Genomic DNA, 19848 nt, shown 5'->3' with positions numbered 1-19848 from the left:
AATTTTGCTTACTTCCATTCCATCATGTCATATGGAATCATTTTCTGTGGAAATTCAATGGACAGCAAAAAAGTTACAGTATAACCACGGTTCCGGAGAATTTGACGTAAATACGTCTCTGTATTTAAATTATATTTACGTCTCTGTAACATAATGTAATGTAAAGTGGTGTAATGTTATCTTCAATGTCATCCATCTTGTTACGAAAGCGGATTGTTGACGGCAGTAATGTAACACAACAATGCTGAGTAAACAGATGACGTTTCCTAGGTAACATAACAATGCACGCAAGCTGACCATTGTTGTCGATTTGTTGATACGGATCTTACACATTTTTCTGTCACTTTTTCGTAACAGTTTTTGACGTAAATACGTCTATACGGAAGGGTCATTCCGCAAAACAGTGTAACGAAAAAGTGAAAGGAAAATGTGTAAGATCCGTATCAACAAATCGACAACAATGGTTAGCTTGCGTGCATTTTTATATGTTACCTAGGAAACGTCATCTGTTTACTCGGAATTGTTTTGTTATATTACTGCCATCAACAATCCGCTTTCGTAACAAGATGGATGACATTGAAGATTACATTACATTACATTACATTACTTTACTTTACTTTACATTACATTACACAGACGTAAATATGAATTAAATAGAGAGACGTATTTACGTAAAATTCTCCGGAACCGTGGTTCCACTGTCAATTTTTTGCGGAATGACCCTTCCATATAGACGTATTTACGTCAAAAAGTATTTTACATTCAAAAGAGGATCATTAGAATAATGGCAGGCACTAAAACGAGAACCCCTTGTAGGGAATTATGTAAGAAGTTTGATATTCTTCCACTACCCAGTGAATTCTTGCTCTCACTATTATCGTTTGTAGTGGATAACATGAAAAAATTTCAAACAAATACACATACACCAGACTACACAGCCCAACAACCCAGAAGACAGAAATCTTCATACCCACCGCTGTGAAAACATCAAATCTTACTTGAGAATGACTGTTTAGTCGTACTTATACGCATGCTCATGGGCTGAACTGTCGTGTCGTTTATGGGTCGTATGCTTCAGCCGACGACAAAACGGACAGCGACGGTTACGTGTGCGGTAGACCTTACTAGGTAGAATCATTGGTTGGGATCCACGGAGCGTATATAACGAACTTCAAACTCCGCTGTTGATTTAACCTTCCTAGGGGACCTTGGAGAATATCATAGATTACTACCAGGAGAGACCTGCTGTAATTAGTGCACAAAATATCATCTATCTATGTACCAGCAGATGACATGACTGCAAGTCTGTAAGAAAATATGGCGAATGATGTTTTATCAAGTAGGAGAGAAGCAAGAAGAAGACGTATTTTGGAGAATTCTGAAAACAGATTACAAAAAATAACTGGAAGGAGTGACAACATATCGAAGGGTAATATATAAATTCTATATTATGTTTGGTGAATTGTTGCTTTTATTTAACACGTGTTCGCCTTTTGGGTATGTGCAGACAATATTTCTTACAGAAAATTGTTTCATTTTGCAGTGACGTACAGCACTGAAGATGATTCATTAGAATTCCAAAACGGCAGATTCTCACGACAGATGATAAATGGCTCAGTGCAACTGGCAGCTGATTGTACTCAAATTCATTATGATTATTGTAGTCTGGAACATAAAGCAAAGATCAACTATATGGAAAGTAAAGCCGATGTCCCAAAATATTTGGACACACATAGCACAACTAGTGGATTATTTCAAGATCAGGAAGCAGCTATTTCTGCTCCATCCACTTTTTATTTTCTGTATGCTGCCAAATTGCATTTAATTTGTCTTGCAGTTTTAGTGAGGATAATGTATATCATCGACTATGGTTTTATATTTGGAGAGGTAAGATATGTCAATTATTATTATTATTATTATTATTATTATGAAGGGTTTATATGAAGTTGAAGAATCTAAAAATTCATCAGGATTAATATAATCGTGCATCAGGTATGTGACGTGAAATTTCTTTATCAGTTCCCAGCATAAGCTCCCCCATTAGTGCCTGCCATTATTGTAAAGGCTTTCTTTTGAATTCAAAATACTTCTTGGCTGTTTATAGAGTTTTTCCAGAAAATAATTTCGTATCACGATAGAATGGAAGTAAAGGAGACTAATTTTAAAGGTTTCCATTTTGGTCAGTGATGTGACAGTCCTCATACCAGAGCATGCTGAGCTTAGGCATAATGCATTGAATATGTTCTTTCTAATTTAAGTTTAAGACCATTTATTTTTATTAATGGGGTCACTTTGTCTGTGGTATATTTCATTTTCTTTTTCATTATTTTCCAGACTGTGCTTATTTTATTGTTTGTCATCTCTGTATTGTAATGCATATGTTTAGCCTCTTTAATGAATTAAATAGGTATCTTACAATATCTGCCATAGTGAAGTTTTGTTATGAGATTTATCATTTGTTTGCCAAATGTTTCGATACCTTTAGTAATCCACGCATTATTTTCAGATATCCTTTTTGTGTTTTGGTGGGGAAACTTGCTTCAGAATTTTTTAAAAATGTATTTTAGAATGTATTTGAATTCTAAATCTACAACATGGCTGTTCAATACTGAGTCCCAGTGTCCATTACTTACATGTGTTATAAATTTAAGTGTCTTCATTTATAAGTCTGATTTATTTCCTGTAATTATGATAATTGATTCTATATTTTTTGCAACATAATTTTTATATAAGAAAACAAGATTGGAACACTCACAAGTGATTAAATTCATGATGTTTTCAGTTGTTTAATACTAAATCTTATACCACAATGATGAGATGAAAGTAATACAACATTATGAAGACGGAAGTAGCCAGGTGTAAAAGACATACTAAATTAAAATCAACTAAATGAAGCTAAATTATCCTAACAACCCAAAAAAACATATCAGAAAGGAGCACTACACGAATTGTATCAAAGTTGATGCAAGTTTTCCAGCTTTCTTATCCAAAAGATTCCCAGATTATATTACCATGGCAATCTTTGTTACAGTCCTTGGTGGCACCTTTATGTGTGGTGGAGATGACTAATATTCTATGGCTACGTTTGAATAAACAACAAATGCAATCACCAGGTCTGCTTGATGTTTTTCTGTTATTTAGTGGCATTTCATCACATAAAGTTACACTGATATTGAACTGTATCCAGATGCTATCATTAATTGTGCAGGATACTTGTATTTATTTATTCACCTTTGTTACATTCCATGCAATCTTAGTAATGGCAAGAAATGTAGAACATAGTTTTTAAATTTTGGGAGTATGCTGGTTGAAGGCAATTTCATGCATTCCCATGAGTGTAGAGCTTTTTTGTGTTAAATGTGGTGTGTGTGTGTGTATATATATATATATGGGAGTGGACCTTTTTTCTTCAGGAACATGTCCTTTCTGTGATTATAATCGGATGTTTTCTACACTTTTTTATAAGATTTATCTATTAAAAGACATATTCAGTTCTTTTTGCTACCAGAGATCTTAAAGGTTTAATAAATAAATTGCTACATTGGCAGAAGTCAAAACATAATGTAATAAAACACTTATATCTACTGTTTGTGGTAATATATTTTTTACTCTGACACATGTAACACCAAATTAGAAGGTGTGCACAATTTTTCAACAATGCAATATTTGTGTATATTTATTCTTATAAATTAATATCAGTTGCAAAGCTGACCAACTCTGGTTTTGTAATCTTATTAGGCTTGTGAAAGACTGGCCGCTGAACTATAAGGAAATGGTTGCCTATTAAGTTTTTGTATATATACTGTTTAGAACATTTTGGATGTCAAAGATAAATGAGGAAGTTTAAAAAGTAACAATAGAAAATCATTTTTAGAAAATAAAAGATTTCAAATTAGTAATGTTTAAAAAGTTTAATATGGGGTTCACATTAATTCCTCTATTACTTCCCACAAATATATCCAAGGTTGCACGACAACAGCATCCATAATTTTGTAAAAACCTGGAACAATAAAAAATTATGAATTGTACCTCTGAAAACCTATGTTGTAAGCAGTCTGTAGTTCATGGATAGACATGTCCAAAAGATTCTTCTCCTTGTCTACATTTGATGCTAGAAAATTTTTGGAACATGGCAATTTAAAATGAGCCAATACAGATCAAGATGATGTTTGATTGTTATCTGCACAAGAAGGGGCTGTTCTACAAATAGATGTAGGGGCAGGACCAAGGGGCCAAAACTGTGTGGACATCATTCTTGGTCTTCTGGGTTATAACACCATACAGACTTATGGACAAGGTATATAAAACTTCTTGAACAGACTTAGGAGACCAGTGGGATTAGACCTCTAAAATTTCACTCTTTTCCATGTAGCAATTATAATATGTTCATCACTATGTGTGTGAGATGGAATACCTGAGTCAGTAAAGTGACTGACTACAGGTTGGACAACTGGTATGATTGCCAACAGGGAAATAAATTTTCCTCTTTGTCAAGGGCTGGCTATGGGATCTGTATGCTGTCACATTGAAAGTCTAGGCACAGGGGCAACTTTACCTTTGTGCCTACATTATAAGTGTTCAGCCAGTTGTAGTAAGGAAGATAGGCATTCCTTCAATTAAACTTAATTGACTTGCAATGCAATTGGTGAAGGTGACATAACCAGCATGAAACACAGATTTAAATTTCTTTTATAATCAATAGTGCACATGAAATTTGTTTATTCACAAAAAAATATTTGCACTTCAAAACTCAAATACAAAATTCTATGACTGATTTGAAATGTAAATAGTATTTCTTATGTGTGTTCATCAATGTACGATGAGTGTTAAACATTTCTGTATGGTTATTGTCAATAAAAATTATGAAATAAAATATTCAATAAATTGAGAAAATATGTCTTAGCATAGTTATATACTTCAAAATACTCAATTTATCAGACAAGATTATATTTGACTCCCATAAAATAATTAATCCATGTTTTAGTTACAGGTAACAATATAACTTAAGGACCATGTGGTCACCAAGTGACATGCTTCTCTTTATTATACAGTTCTCAAGATGGGTCAATATGGTGAGTGACAATTACAATCAGAATAGCTTCATCAAGTGTAATTAATATTCTAAACATTCTTCAAAATTCCTACCTCATTTCAAACATAAACTATGAGAAACCACTTCAACATAGAGAAAAAACAGATACAATATACAACATAGAGAAAACAATACAATAAAGAATGGCAACGTCTGTCTGTCCGTCCACCTTCATGGAAACATTGATGAATGATGATTCTCACCACAGAACTTCAGACAATGGTGTCATCATGCTGATAGTTCATGAGTTAGCACATAGCTACCACAAGGTTGCTCATTCAAACTCATATTTGTGATTTAAACCAGTACCTTATTTTCCTAGAAGGGAAGGCACCAATACTAATGTGCAACAATGGGATAAGGTTTCTAAGATTTACATCAAAATAAATATTTTAAAATACCAGATACAAAAGGGAAAAAAACCTATGAAAAAGTACCTTTATACAAATTTCATAAGCCTTTTTTACTTTATGAAAAGAGGTTCCAGTATAATGTACTGATCCATACTGCAAGAGAAAATGCTGGTTTAAATATTTTATCATTACATGGCTTAGACTCTGGATCCATCTGGCAATACAATCTTAATTATGTGGTTCTGATCTGGAATTGAAATAATGGGGCATATATCACTGAGGTGGCTTCTTGTACTGGCATGTGGTCCACTAGTATGAATTTCCATACAAATTTTTGTTTCAACATCTTTACACAAACATACCTGCACAAGGTGTATTTCAGTCTGCACACACTGGAAGTTGTTCAGGATACTCCTGCGCACATACATGCAACAGAAAGTACATACCTTCTTCTACAAGTATTCAACAGCTTTCAAATTAGTATCAGAAATTTTCATGCTGTCACATCTCAGCAACATATGATAGTAAAAACACACCACTCTCACACATTATTTTGTATTTAGATCTGGTGACTTATATGCAGTCAAAAATTCAAATTAAAGAATTAATCTGAGGCAGAAAACTATAACTATAACTACTCCAGCTGTTATAACAACGTGCTTACGATAACCATCTTGAAACTTACTTTTAATATTTTTCAACTCTCCAGATGGTTTATTTTCAACTCCCTTCCCTTTATCAGTAGCATTCAACATATTACTTCTACTTCTTTCAGTAGTTTCTGTGCTCACTACTTCACTACTGCTTTCTCTAGGCAATGTGCCTTGGTCATCTTCCAATACACTCAACTTTGTGACTTCTGTGTCCCGACCCATAAGCTTTCCAGTATCTTGGGATGATAAACTAGTTTCATCTCTTGGCATATCTCCATCTACAGCTGAGCATGAAGGCAGGGTGTTTGGACCGGGACACTCTAATCCCTATTGTTCACTTCCTCTAGGTCTCCGCGACACTCTGGTACTATGTTCCTTAGGTTCAATCAAAGCTTCATTGCGGACCACATCAATGTGTCCAAGCCGAATCATTTTTTCCTCCCAGATTTGGATTTCATGTTTATATCCTTCTGATGCTTTTTTATATTGTGTTAAGTACTGAGACTTTTCTTCCTCAGGGAGATTCTCCCACTCATTTCCCATGGCTACTTGCCAATCCTGTGCAGAAAAGAAAATGTAAGATAGCATAAGCTCTTCCTTACGCAGTACACAAGTGTTTCACTGCTTTACAAATACCCTGTTGTTATGGAAGTTGAATTGTCATTACTGTTATAACAAGATTGGAAGGATGTATTCCAGTGTGCAGTACAGATATTCTCCAAATGCATTTTTTATATTTCTGCACATCTTCATTATGTGCATCTATTCATTTATAGCAAACAGAGACTACTATTGAAAAATTAATCGCACTGCATAAATCCCCCCCCCCCCCCCAATATTTCATTAAACATTCATCAAGCTGAAAACTTCTAAATAAAACCTGATCTCCACAAGATACATAATTTGTCATTCACCAATTTTGCACAATGAGTTATTTTAAAGAAAGCATGGTGTTTGATTTCATTTTCATATTAAGTAGGGATAATACTAACCAATAAGAACTAAAATTAAAATATTTGCCTAACAATTTTTAGTAGATCCCTTTGGCCCTTTCCAAGTACCACATTTAACTGAAATCCATTAGTTGTATTACAGATGAAAAACCCTTCTTCCCATTAAGTTTCACAACCATACAGAATAAATAAAATTTTGTCTCCTGGAAACAAAATTCAATTCAGAATTGTACTTGGAATCCAAATTAATTATAAGTTGTCTGAAAAATACATATCTCATTCATTATAAAATTACTGATTGAGCAAAAAGCAAAACCATGCAAACGGTATGTGCAAGCTTACTGTATTTATCGGAAGTAGATAAAACACACAGTACTCTGCAGTTATCAACAAAAATTTATAGATTTATAAGATATAAGTTTAAAATTAATAAAATAACATTACAAAGAAGGTTTGTTTCATTTTAAAAATACTTTCATTCACCTTCTAAGGAAACATTAGATCACTGAATACTTCCATAAACTGTAAATAAATTCTATTTTATTCCATGAATGCTTGCAGCCACACAACATGTAATTACACTAAAGGTATTTAAATATGTGTTAAAAGGTATTCCTGTGTTGTACATGTACTTACTCTGAATGGCTGAGTTCCACGTCTGTCTTTCCTTTCATTCATAAACAACAAAAATGCTGAAAGTGGTTTCTTTGGCTTTCCCAACTCTTTCATTTTCTGCACAAAAAAATTACATTTTAAAATATATAGAATAAAGAGAGATGAAGACATGTTTAAGCCATCAAAATATAAAAAGTATGTGTGTTCCTTATAAGTTTCAGATGAATACAAGGTCTTTGGAAATGTATAAATACAAGCTGGTATATTATTTTAGACATATATCATGTTCCAACAGGTTTACAGTACAATAATTCATTTTAGAAAGCAAACAACTAAAACTAGTGCTTATGCAGTTCTTATGTTTATACAATTGCATATGTGTGCATGAAATCAGACATTACCTTCTTCAACATTCTTTTTTCTTTTGATTCTGCAATGTCAATTTTTGCCAGCTTTATTTCTTCACGTTGCTCATCTGTTAACATTTTGTTATACTTGACTTGTGCTGCTGTAAAGTCAACCATTTCTCGTTTATAATCTGCCTCTAACTTTTGCCGCACCGTGATGTCAGCCTTTTCCCATTCTTGTGCAGTCAGCTTCACAATATCTGTGCATAATCCAAAACTTTCACAACTATAATATGAAAAAGATAGTAATTAACCTAATATCTATAATTCTAGAAGATATCTTACCTGTTACTTTTGCTTGGGGATTCTTCTGAACTAAGTTTGGTCGAATCTGGACCATAAAACGAAAATATGGTGTAAGGGGTTTCTTAGGTTTTGGTGGCAATCCCAATTTCTCTTCAAGTGATTTTTTAAGGCCTGCATTTTGCTGGTAAAATGATGTGGTGTTCCTATCAACATAAATATACCTTATGTAGCCATAACAATCTTGTCATACATTGATCATAGACTAGGAACTTATTCATGAGTTATGCTCAATAAATTATGAAGACACACCAAATATTCTCAGTGAAATAATTCTGGTTTGGTTGTATCAGGTAAACAACATCATAATTACAGGTCCGACGCATAAAAAAAAAGTAAAGCTGTCGTTCTACACGCCATGTAGGCACTTAGGGGGGAGAAACAGTATAGCTCCAACTCATTATTAAACTTGGTACTAGATGGTGATGTATTGTCAGCGTCACGCCCCATCCGCGCTTCGCCCCCGGTTCCCATTGGACAGGAGAATAGGTGGACCCTAGAGCCAGTCTCAACACAGAGGCTGTCGGGGATCGAGCCCCGTCGTCCAGTCCATAGTCTATCACTTGCATTGTTTGCAGTGTGCAGCTAACTAGGTTAGGTTTGGCTTATTCTAAATGAACACCCAGAATTAAAACACTTAAATATCAAGAGCACAAAATGTTCTTTCTAGACTATATGAACACAACTGTAACTTTGTTTACCTGTTCAATAAAATGTTACGATATTGGCCTATACCGTAACATATTCTAAACACTTTTCCCTGCACCGCCATTCTTAAAACCCTGAACGCTTTCCATTGCGTCTTGTCGTCACACAAAATGATCAGTGATCGTCTGTGATCTATGGATTTTCTAACTTTGTATCTCTTGACGGTCCCAAACATTAATAAGAAATAAATAATACATTATACCTACAAACATAGATTTAGAAATATACTAGCGTGGAATTATATTGTAGGTTATGTCAGTACGAGTATGTATAATATATTTATTTCGCTGGTGATCCATATTTTTGCATTAACCTTGAACGTTGGCAAAATTTTGACAACGTATTCTTTACAATTACGTATTAATGTGTTAGGTTAAGGCTGTAATTGGGGTTTTAGTTTTTATTGGGCAATGTAGTTTTCGGAGTTAGGTATGATATTAAAATTACAATTAGGTTACATTACATTTGCTCTTGGATTAGGATTTTAGCAGAGTATCACGCTGTTATGTTGGTAATTCGCAATACGTGTGGGGAACTATAATTAATAAAATATAATTCAGACAACCCAAAGGAAACCGTGTATTTTCTATTGAACTAACTAGAAATTAATTTCTCATGTTGTCAAACCTACGTTCTCCATCAGGGCGGTGAACAATGTGAACTGAATTTGGTTAACTTGAGAATACCGAAGAAAATTTTGTAAAATTACAGTAGGCAAGAAAATGTAAACAAAGTTAGTGTAGATGAAGTGGCATGTAGAAAAAGAGTAATGTAGGTGAACTCTTATGGACACAAAAATTAAAAAGCAACGCTGATCATACCACAGATAAGAAACAAAATGATATCCCTTAATTGTTACGACTCAATTGAACATCCATAGATATATTTACATGCACATACCACTGAAAAATGGAAGCGTCGTCTGGAATAATTATCACTAAGAAAAACTATCAGTTTTTCCAGACCACAAAAGTTTCGTCACAAGTTCATAATTTGCATGACTGTGCCAGACAAATCCACGTACGAGTAGTGAAATATTGTGAAATTAATATTTGCACTGCTAGTCAAGAATGTTACTGACTTGTAAAGGCCCAAAGGTTCAATACCGTGGCCACAAGAGCGCCATTGAATTTCTATTTTAGCCAGATCTAGTTAACAGCCTCATAGCATAGCTACTTGTCTTGATCCATCCATTACATCTTCATGCTTTGTTTAATCTTATGGGTTTTTTTATAAAGAAGTCCACATTTATTTCCGGCGTCCTCTCTTTTAGGTCAAAAAAATTACGCGACACTTTGTTCTCAAACAATTTTAACAAAGTTGGTTAAAATAACATAAGTCTTACTGAGAAATATGTTTAACGAATAATTTTAAATTTAGTGTCATTAAGTTGTTCATGTTGGTACTCGGCTTTAGTGATGGCTTGTTGAAAGAGCGGTTTTCAAGTTCTGTGTGCATAAGTTTGTTTTATGGCATTTCTGTTATGATTTTATAGCCACAGTTTATCATCAGTGGCAGTCAAGATTTGTGATCAGTTTGTTGAAACAGATATCCAGTGAAGCATTTGGAAGTAAGTCATAGTTAATAGTATTTTCCAGTGGCGGCGGAGGTAATCGCGAGGCCCTGGGAGAGATTGAGTAGCTAGTCCCTTAAAAAAATGTAAGACATTTAGAGTGAGCTATATTGCTGCTTTCACAACTCAACAAACTTGTTTCTTGGCCCCACAACAATTACAAAATTTTAAATTAAAAACACCAATCATATCGAGAAAAATAAGTCTAATACGCAATAATATAAACGTAACGAACCCAAATAACACCATTGATTAAACCTGTTAAGTAAATCATTGTTGAAGATGGCTGTCTTCTGTGTTGTTGCCCCGAAAAGTTTGGTAGAAGATTACCAACTTATTCATCGCCCAGATGATAGAGGCAGCAAGGACCTCTGAAACGTCGGTAAACTTCTACCAGATTAGACTGTGCAACAACCCAGAAGACAACCATCTTCAGACTCACCATCATGAAAACCTCAAATTCTACAGTCATGGTTCATGAGGATTACTAAAAGCTCCCAACAGTTGTGTTACTCAGCAACATTGTGACTGAGGAGTGATAATGTGACCGAACATTTATCATCTTCAGTCTTTCATGGATAAGGTGAATCACCTATTCCATCTTGTTATCGGTCTTCCAATGTCTCGTCTACCAGACAGGCTGTAGTTATAAGCTCATAATGGAGTTTTGGGGCTTGTCAGTAAGAAGGAAATCATCCCTCACCTCTTACCATCAAGCAAGCTGGTCATTGATGAGACTTCCCTGGCATGACTGTCTGATTCATCTGGTACTAAGCTGTCCCACCACAACGAAGTGGTACCCGCAGGATGGTGGAACCGAACAGTACAGTCAGTCTAATGTCAACATTAGCATTTTATGGAAGGCATTTAAAATTTGTTGTTTGCTCTGAAAAGATTTGTCAATTTTTTTAAATGTTTTCCCATTGTTGTCGTCTCAGATAAAAGTACACGTGTAAGGCAAACTATGGCAACTGTATAAGGAGAAAAGCCAATTCCGTTGCATACATGTGCAGTTATGAGGTATGCGAGGCCCAGGACTAGCACCCACCCCCTTCGCCGCCACTGCTAATTGTGCCGATGGGTATTTCTTGTTTAGATTATAATTTGGGAAAACGAGTGCAGCCAACTTATGGTTAAATGACATAGCAGATTCATCTGTTATCTTGGTACACAGACTTAATTGCACAGAGTAATTTATTTTGTTACTTTCTAATGCTCGATTTAGTGCTTTCGAAATTCACTTTCACTGCATTTTGAACTTGATTATTTGAATGTATTTTATTTTTCATGAATTGAAATGCTCTGTTTTCTGTTTAACTCCTCTGTGTTTAATATGTTGTTTTCCACGATAAAATTACATATTTTGTGATCTTCATCGGTAAACATAATAATAGTTTATGAGAAGAATTTTTGTATGCTACATTGCCCAGGGCCTTGAACTAAATGAAGAAACTGTAGAGTTGAGTTTTTCAATGAAATATAATCCATGTCTACACATACAATTCTTAAATAAGGAATGGCCTCTCTAAGTTTATTGTACATAAATTACAATATCAGTTTATCTCCACTAATATTAAAAGTGAAGTAGCTCAAATTAGACAGAATGTGATAGCACCTTTTTACATTAAATGCATGAAGACATGTTAATGGCTGTGGCATATGAAATTCTTCCTTGTTTTTGAGTATTTTAAATGTTTATTTTTGCCAAAGATAACACTCTGAGAAACACCATCTCCCCTTGCTACTTTCCTTTCCAGAGAAGGATACTCTGTGTAGAAAAGCAGAGAGTCTCACAGCAAAATGTTGATTTAACTTATACTATTGGCAGTATCTTGTGCTTCATGGTAAAATTCTGGAGCTACGAAAGGTGTTTATTTCAAAACTTTATATATAAAATTTGATAGTGTACAAAAATTTGTTATTAATTTATATGCCTCATTTTCACAAACTGCGCAGACTTTATCGACAGCCACACTCGGCCACTACCATGTCCTGGTAGCTGAAGCGATATGTGAGAATTCCATTCTGATCGACATAAAGTACAGAAATGGGCTCTAGTCGAGTGGGCACACAACAAGCCCGCGGCACCTTGCCTGGGGCCACACTATGCAAAAGAGTCTGGACAATCGCATGTTTCGTTGGGGACAGATGTTCACTCACAGGAAAGAAACATTTGCCAATGCACTGGAATGCCTGAAATAATAATAAGGTTAAATTACAATTTTAGAAGTAAAATAAAGGCTAAGTTATAATTTCTAGTTATAAACAGGTAAATGTGAACATCAAATAGCATATATTGGAACTAATAATGGTGGTGGAATTTAATTTTAAGGGAAGTATATATTTTTGGGGCTCAGTAAGAAGGGCTAAATTTTTATATGCTGCTCTGTGGAAACTATGGACTGAATCAAAAGACCGTTCACTCTTCCATGGCCTACTATGCAACTATACAACATATTTCCTTACATTAAATAATATTATAAGCTTTAATTAAGCAAACATAAGACATGATTTTAACTTTTATATGCTGGTTTGTTGCACTCATCTGATTCCAAAATAAATTTCATAACATGCAAATGTTAGAAGTGATGAGATTTGAGTTATTACCAAGTTTCATTCGAATTTTGGAATTAACTTTCTCTTCCTGTAGACTGAGTACTTAAGTTTTTTTACATATTCGATGATTTTTTATGTATTTAGGAACATCTAGATAAAAATATTACTTACAATCAGTGCTTTTCCTTCTGAAATAAAAGTACCTATTATCAGATATAACATTGGGAAAGGAATGGTCAGTGGGTTTTAAGTCTTTTGGGATAAAGATAATGACTTAGGCAACGTGTGTCATTTGTGAAAGCCAGCAGCAATGAACAAACGATTTTTAATGAATTTTAATGTTTGTGTTTTTTATAAAAAGGAAGTATTCCAGCCTTATATTGTGTTGCATACTGCCAGAAACAGGATCTCTACTATAAAGTGAATGCAGACACACGTTTTCTTTTCTTTTAACTTGAAAACCACTACTCCACGTACGTGAATTTATCCTGTGTCCACCGCGACACTTGCCTCGTATCCATTAGGAGCCACAATCCACGTGTCATAGTGGATCTCAGAGAAGTCTACATACAGCGGTCGTCTGCGGCAGGTGTTCCGCTGCCTCTTGGTCCGCCTTGCTTGTAGTCCGGTCGCGACTGCGGTCCTGTCGTCATCCCATATGTTGTTACTTTCTTCCTCATAATCTTCCGTGTCCCTTTTACCCCGAGTTCTTCGTGGTGGTGCACCCTGCAAAAAGATGTGGTTGATGTTTAGTTATTTATTGATTACACTGTTCATTGCCTGACTGGCAGCACTGTTATATGCCAGCTCAGTCATTTGAACGGCCGTTTCATTAATCTTATCTTAGTGCTTCTCAGATTTTAGGTCTGTAACTTCTTGTAGGTGCGTAGCAAGTTTTGTATGGTTCACTAAATGCGTAATTTGCCGATAGTGCTTTCATGCAATTGGCAGCAGAGTGGCACACGAGCATGTACCTCCAAACTGTCCGCATTCTGCCCGTGTTTGAAGTAGCTTTGTGACATTCGCTGTCTTCTCCTTCCACGCCTTCACCCACTTCTGTTGCTTACTGGTCCGACTATGACAAAGCACCTGATGCAGCCAATGATAATAACTAACTACAAGTTAAACAGTGATTATTGGCAAGAGGAAACTAGGAATACCGTGAGAGCGGAATACGACAGCAGCAGTAAGGGCTGTACGTCCTGATCCTGGAACTGAGGGCCGTCATGGGGGCTTACTACCAGTGCAAGATCGAGTTGACTGTGTGGTGACGTAGCACGGATATGCACCAACAGCCTCAAGAGAATGCGTGGAATGAGGCGTCTCACCGCCGCGGTCACGTTGAAACTCAGCCACGTAACCCCGTGCCTCTGGAACACGTGTCGCACATCCAACTCCAGCAGCGTGGCCTGCTCGGTCAGCATGTATATGTGCACCAACCGCTCCAGACCTGGAGAAAGTGGAGTCTAGTTCTTAACCCCGAGAACGCCGTTAGTCTGTGATTTGTTAATTTTGTTCTCGTACTAATTGTCTAGATTCAGTTGTTATTCCAAACTCGTATGAACCACTGACAACCTTTGATAACCGCGGTCCTTTCAGTAATATTAGCTATTGTGACGGTTTTGGAACGTCACCGGGTGAAAGATGAAGTCGGTAGTATTTGTTAGGAAATAAATGTAGGCCTGTGCCAGCACGGAATCAATGCGATAATCTTGAGGTGTTCGTGTCGACATATTTTGTTTTTGTTAATTATGTATTTGTAGTGTATGAGCCGGGATAGCTCAGTCAGTATAGTGACTAGCTACGGGCTGGACGACCGGGGTTCGATCCCCGACGGGGGCAGAGGATTTTTCCTCTAGCCTCTGCGTCCAGACCGGCTCTGGGGCCCACCCAGTCTCCTCTACAATGGGTACCGGGGTCCTTTCCCGGGGGTAAAGCCGGCCGGGGCGTGATGCTGACCACTCACCCCCATCTAGTGCCGAGGTCAAGGAAGAGAGGAGCTGTACCTCCACTCACCCCAAACGCCTACATGGAGTATAGTGGGACAAACTTTACTTTACTTTACTTTTATGTATTTGTAGTGTACAATAACATATGGCATGTCCGTATGTTACAAAAAACGGGGCGTGACAGTTGTTTCAGCCAAGCTGAATGTTGTAGATTCTTTCAATCCTTTGCTTTTTAGGGAACTTTAAGATGTTTACAAAAAAAAAAACCGTTATATGACTATACAGTGAGTTTCTTTTTCCAGATCAGTTTTGCACCTTATACTTATTTGATATCCACTCATCTGTGTCACAGTCTTCTTAGCAGTCTCTTTCTGTGGGTTCGAAATAAAATTTCACATGCACGTCTTATTTCCCATGCGAGCTACATATTTGTCCCTCTCGTCCTTATTTAATTACTGCAGCTATACTGGGTAAGTTATTCGAGTCTGTGTCCCAGTGAATTCAGTAGGTTAAGTTTGTGGATTATTTTGTCGCTTGTTGAAAAATTATTAAAGTCTGGTCTGAAAAATGATTTACTGTAGGCTTGTACAGTCTTACCCTTGAGATGATAATGTTGCGTCATATTGTGATGATTATAATTGTTTAATTTTAACCGTCTAATCACAATAAAATATTTTATTAAATATTAAAATACTATTATGATGATGCTCTAATTGTAAATCGAACATTTCAATGAAAGAGCATCATTATAATATATTTTAATATATTTTAAATATTTTAAATATTAAATGTTAATTATAATAATATTTTAATATTTAATAAAATATTTTATTGTGATTAGACGGTTAAAATTAAACAATTAAGTCTTACCCTTGTTAATATGCTGTGTCAGTGAACCGTGTTTTCTGGCGTACTGTATCTATATGTAACGTTTTAATATGAAATTTCACAAACACTGCACACAAACGATAAACAAACACATATCTTAAGGAGTTAGATACATTAATAAAGTCTTCTCGGGCTCCATGTTATTGTATCTCGGAATTTGGGAAGATACATTCATCCGAAGAAGCATGGTACCTCAAGAGAGCGCCCTGTACCTGTATCTTCGTCTGATGAGAGGATGTCCTGGTACTGGCTCGTTGTTGTGAGCAGTAGACGCAGCTCTGCGGACTGTAGGGTCTCACCATAACTCGAACTAGGGACATCGAATACTAGTAGATGACGACGATCCTCAGCTGGCACCTTGAGATTGCCACCAGGCTCCAGCACAGAGGCTGTTGACAAGGCAAAGTAGTTTTGAGACTCTTTATCCTATTTATAAAATTATTTAAAGGCTCGCTAATCGCTGAAGTCCAGTGCTGAAAGAGAATTTTAACATAAAATTGCCAGTATTCTTGTAAGAAATTTATCCGCCAAGAGAAACATTTTTGTCTGTGATCACTTTTTTCCCCTTATTGTTCACAAGATACGGGGCATGACGAATCAGTATCGAATTATAGAAGTTTTAGAATAACAGAAAATGTAACACTTCATTTACGAGAATGTAGAATCCTTATATTTCTTCGATGTGTCGTTCAAAAAAATTTGAATATGACGCATAAAGTTAATTTCGGAAATCCTTTTTACAACGAGATTTTAAATTCAAAAGTTCCAGAATTATAACCTAAATGTTGCGTACTTATTTGTGATCTATTTAACGACAATATCAGTAGCCCGGGAGTCGAATGACTATACAATAATAAATAATGAACAGGAAATTATGTGGAAGGAAGCTGTTATGGCTAAATATAAGGTACTATCCACGCATTTGCCTGGCGGGACTGAGAAATATCACAAAACTACTTGGTCTTGATAGCCGGTGTCCTCGCCGAGATTTAAATTAGATACCTCGTGAATAGGAAGCAGGAGGGCCAGATAACCACTCAACAGCGACTTTGTAGTTGACAAATTATTAGTTGGACCTTGATTATTTATACATAAAATATTAAGCGAATCTGTTAGTTTCAAGAGCGAAATAGATAATCTCCCAAATATTATTACTGTCTTAACACAAATGTTGTTATAATTTCGTACCTGCGGTCCTTGGAGTCAGACCTCTTACCACATCTGGTGCAAATCTTCCACTGCCAATGCTGCTGCTGTGTCTAGAAGCTGTTGCTTTTTCGTACAAATCCAACATAAATCGTGGCACGATATGACGTTGCTTCCTTTTAAAAACGTCTGACATTCCGAACGGTTTGCTTGTAGATTTTACTAGGTGTTTCGTAGAAATATTGGATATTTTTGAGTAGGCCACTGTCTCACCTATTACACTAACTTGCACGTTTGTTGTGATCACATCCTGAGTGTTTGTTTGAGGTAAGTGGACAATCCACAACCAGGTACAAAATGTTAGTGACGTCAGCGCAAGAACGACGGAACTTTGCCACCACATTACGACTCAAAACAATTGACAGTCGTACTTTTTTACGTCATGTAATATCTATCAGAAATATGTGAACCAAAATAACTGTAAACGTCTTTAGCGGTCAGAAGTAAGTGAATTTATAACGTAAGCGTTATCCAAGCTACAGTGTGGCATCTATGGCAGTTTGAGCACAGCTATTTAGCTGATGCTTACGTTTATTACTGTACTTAAGTGATATCAAATAGTAGAAATATTAGTGTTTTATGGCTTGTACACCCCTGATGGAATTTAGTTAAATGTAATTCTGTAATTGAATGATCAGCTTTAGTTTGAAAGCTGCACGAGTTGCTTTGGATTGTGTCTTAAGATTGAAATAAATGTCCCTAGATGAGATTCCTTAACAAACAAGCAATGTAGTTTCGTTGCAAATAAATATAAATAGCTGACACAATCATTCTTTGTTGGAAAATTCAGAAGTGGTAATACGATAAAGCAAAGCTACTTTTTTCACTCAGTCTGAATAAAATAGCCGTTTAATTCTCCACAAACTCAGGAAGACGGCGAGAATACCAAATACCGGAAGTAACAATTTTTTGTCATTCGTTCATTAGTCCAGTTAGGCCGATCTTAGACATTATTTATCTCTCTTATTTGATAATTCAGCCGGTTGGAAAATACAAGTCGCTGAAATATATCGAACATAAGAATTTAATTTTAGAATTGAAGGAACACAACTTTCTTGTCCGATTTGGTTGTTTCATCGATTAAGTTCCTTTATGTGTTCGTAATATTGCGTCGATGAAACTATTTTTATGCACTTTTGTATTACAGAAATTCTTGCATATATCTCGCACAGTGTCAAATATCGGCATTTTAAAATTACATGGTAATTAGTGCACTATTCTTGAATATTCGTCGGAGTTGATCTTAAGAAACTTAATGCACATTATCGTATTTAATTTATCACGAAATTTCCTTTAACGGTTTAAGTACCAAGCACTTTGACAACTTCTGTGGATCCTCGCTGCCTGTGAAGTCTCCTCCCGTGGTGTCCCATTTCTGTCAGACTTCGCTCGAGCTTTGCGAAGGAAGATCGCTTCTGTTCTGGGCACGCAGTCTGAATGAAGTCTCGACTGTGCTGCTACATACCTGGCCTATCAGTCGCTCAAGCATCCCAACAGAAGGCTCTTTTTCATTATTAGAACTCCACTTGACCTAGGGCCCAAGTGTTTGATAGGTATTTGGTACAGTCTCAGAAAAAAAATATTGTCTACTTTTTCGTCGTCGTTGCGTGATATAATTCCGAATTACTGGTAATCCGTGTGGTAACTTTAACTTTGTACATACAAAGCCAGTCTTCGGAAAAATATTTTGTATCATACGGAGTGACGTATTAGGCAAGTTATAAAAATGCCTACAAGCCGCACAAAACACATCAGAGGGCCGCATGCTGTCCGCGGGTCGCGGGTTGATGACCCTTGGCCTAATCTTTGTCTCTACGTCACCTCTTCGCATTTATAGCGTCCTTAGGCGTAGGAATAAGCCGCCATGTTTTCTCATGCGTTCCATTTGGGCCCTGCGTTGATATTTGTGTTCGACTGTACGAATCCTAAATTTATGGCGGCTATCTAATCGGGATGCCACCTGGCGACTGTGGGTGTTCCTCTGCTCCATGCTCCATGATGTTCTCCCCCACTACTCAATATGAATGTTACAGGGCATAATGTGTATTTTATGTTTATGTTTACCAAAGTTGTTTTCTTAACCGTTATTTATAAGCTCTTGAGACAATTTATGTTGACAGATCAAAGAAAACGCGTCTGCAGTGCTTCAACATTAACGTGGTAGTCAATTACCCGTTACTTAATGACAAAGTGCAAAACTCGTTGAAAACAACGGTATGTTTGCAAGAAATATCATGTTAACCATTAACATTACTGGTTGATATCATTACCACTTCAAGTATGTGGTACATTGTCTTCCTGGATAAACTGGTAATTCGTGAGCTAGTGAAGAAATTCCTCTGGTTTATGGAGCAGTGCTCAGAGACTTCGCTACCTGATCGTATCCTCATTCAGAACATCCCAGTTCACAACTTCACAGCCCATTTCTGTAATACCAGTTTTAAACATTTTCTCTTATCATCGCACAAATCATTCAAGTGATCTCTTCTGTCGAAATTTTCTAATAAAAAATTATATGTTTCTTATTTCACCATGTCTTGTTCATGTCCATCTGTTTCATGCTCTTCGTCGTTTCAAATTTGTCAGTCTTTC

General features: G+C 36.1%; 4 protein-coding genes across 14 annotated transcripts in view; 2 read left to right on the top strand and 2 right to left on the bottom strand.

Annotated features, from left to right (window-relative positions):
* The first annotated feature begins 774 nt into the window (after positions 1-774).
* On the top strand, positions 775-3899 carry LOC110830376 (uncharacterized). Its single transcript, XM_022065246.2, has 3 exons — positions 775-1429; positions 1544-1887; positions 3032-3899. Exons 1-3 carry the CDS (start codon positions 1318-1320, stop codon positions 3287-3289), a joined length of 714 nt encoding a protein of 237 aa, XP_021920938.1. The 5' UTR covers positions 775-1317; the 3' UTR covers positions 3290-3899.
* Positions 1449-13821, bottom strand: LOC110830332 (mitochondrial transcription factor A). Of its 11 annotated transcripts, none has more exons than XR_002543224.2 (7): positions 9078-10444; positions 8359-8522; positions 8068-8273; positions 7688-7783; positions 6131-6656; positions 5808-5859; positions 1449-4000 (listed from the first exon to the last, which is right to left on the bottom strand). XR_002543224.2 is itself a non-coding variant. In XM_087358556.1 (5 exons), exons 1-5 carry the CDS (start codon positions 13756-13758, stop codon positions 6426-6428), a joined length of 765 nt encoding a protein of 254 aa, XP_087214682.1. In that variant the 5' UTR covers positions 13759-13821; the 3' UTR covers positions 4703-6425. The 11 variants fall into 11 exon arrangements, 4 of the variants coding, with proteins under 4 accessions (XP_087214682.1, XP_021920824.1, XP_021920834.1 ...); XR_002543225.2 differs by having other exon boundaries at positions 1449-1665; XR_002543222.2 differs by having other exon boundaries at positions 5808-6656.
* The window catches only part of LOC110830156 (long-chain-fatty-acid--CoA ligase 5), a 57350-nt gene continuing 48039 nt past the window's right edge, over positions 10538-19848 (top strand). The window contains exon 1 of the mRNA XM_022064735.2: positions 10538-10654. The gene's annotated coding sequence lies outside the window, so the exon portion shown is untranslated. The remainder of the gene's footprint in view (positions 10655-19848) is intronic.
* On the bottom strand, positions 12118-18944 carry LOC110830269 (dorsalin-1). Its single transcript, XM_022064971.2, has 5 exons — positions 17239-18944; positions 16263-16439; positions 14374-14663; positions 13724-13939; positions 12118-12850 (listed from the first exon to the last, which is right to left on the bottom strand). Exons 1-5 carry the CDS (start codon positions 17597-17599, stop codon positions 12617-12619), a joined length of 1278 nt encoding a protein of 425 aa, XP_021920663.1. The 5' UTR covers positions 17600-18944; the 3' UTR covers positions 12118-12616.

The sequence above is a fragment of the Zootermopsis nevadensis genome, unplaced genomic scaffold (assembly GCF_977971745.1).
Source record: "Zootermopsis nevadensis isolate Lab colony 2312 unplaced genomic scaffold, Znev_1.0 Znev_ptg000030l, whole genome shotgun sequence".
Lineage (NCBI taxonomy): Eukaryota > Metazoa > Arthropoda > Insecta > Blattodea > Termopsidae > Zootermopsis > Zootermopsis nevadensis.
The sequence above is the reverse complement of the archived record's forward strand: the minus strand, read 5'-3'. Positions and strand labels throughout refer to the sequence as shown.

Coding starts and splice junctions, on each gene's coding strand:
- LOC110830376 (XM_022065246.2), top strand. CDS start 1,318: ATGGCGAATGATGTTTTATCAAGTAGGAGAGAAGCAAGAAGAAGACGT. Junction 1,430..1,543: donor GAGTGACAACATATCGAAGG/GTAATATATAAA, acceptor TTCATTTTGCAG/TGACGTACAGCACTGAAGAT. Junction 1,888..3,031: donor ATGGTTTTATATTTGGAGAG/GTAAGATATGTC, acceptor TCTTTGTTACAG/TCCTTGGTGGCACCTTTATG.
- LOC110830332 (XM_087358555.1), bottom strand. CDS start 9,259: ATGTTTGGGACCGTCAAGAGATACAAAGTTAGAAAATCCATAGATCAC. Junction 7,784..8,067: donor AAAAAAGAATGTTGAAGAAG/GTAATGTCTGAT, acceptor TTTTTTGTGCAG/AAAATGAAAGAGTTGGGAAA. Junction 6,657..7,687: donor GTGGAACTCAGCCATTCAGA/GTAAGTACATGT, acceptor TTTTCTGCACAG/GATTGGCAAGTAGCCATGGG.
- LOC110830269 (XM_022064971.2), bottom strand. CDS start 17,599: ATGTGGTGGCAAAGTTCCGTCGTTCTTGCGCTGACGTCACTAACATTT. Junction 13,940..14,373: donor TGTCGTATTCCGCTCTCACG/GTATTCCTAGTT, acceptor ATCTTTTTGCAG/GGTGCACCACCACGAAGAAC. Junction 12,851..13,723: donor TGGCTCCTAATGGATACGAG/GCAAGTGTCGCG, acceptor TTATTATTTCAG/GCATTCCAGTGCATTGGCAA.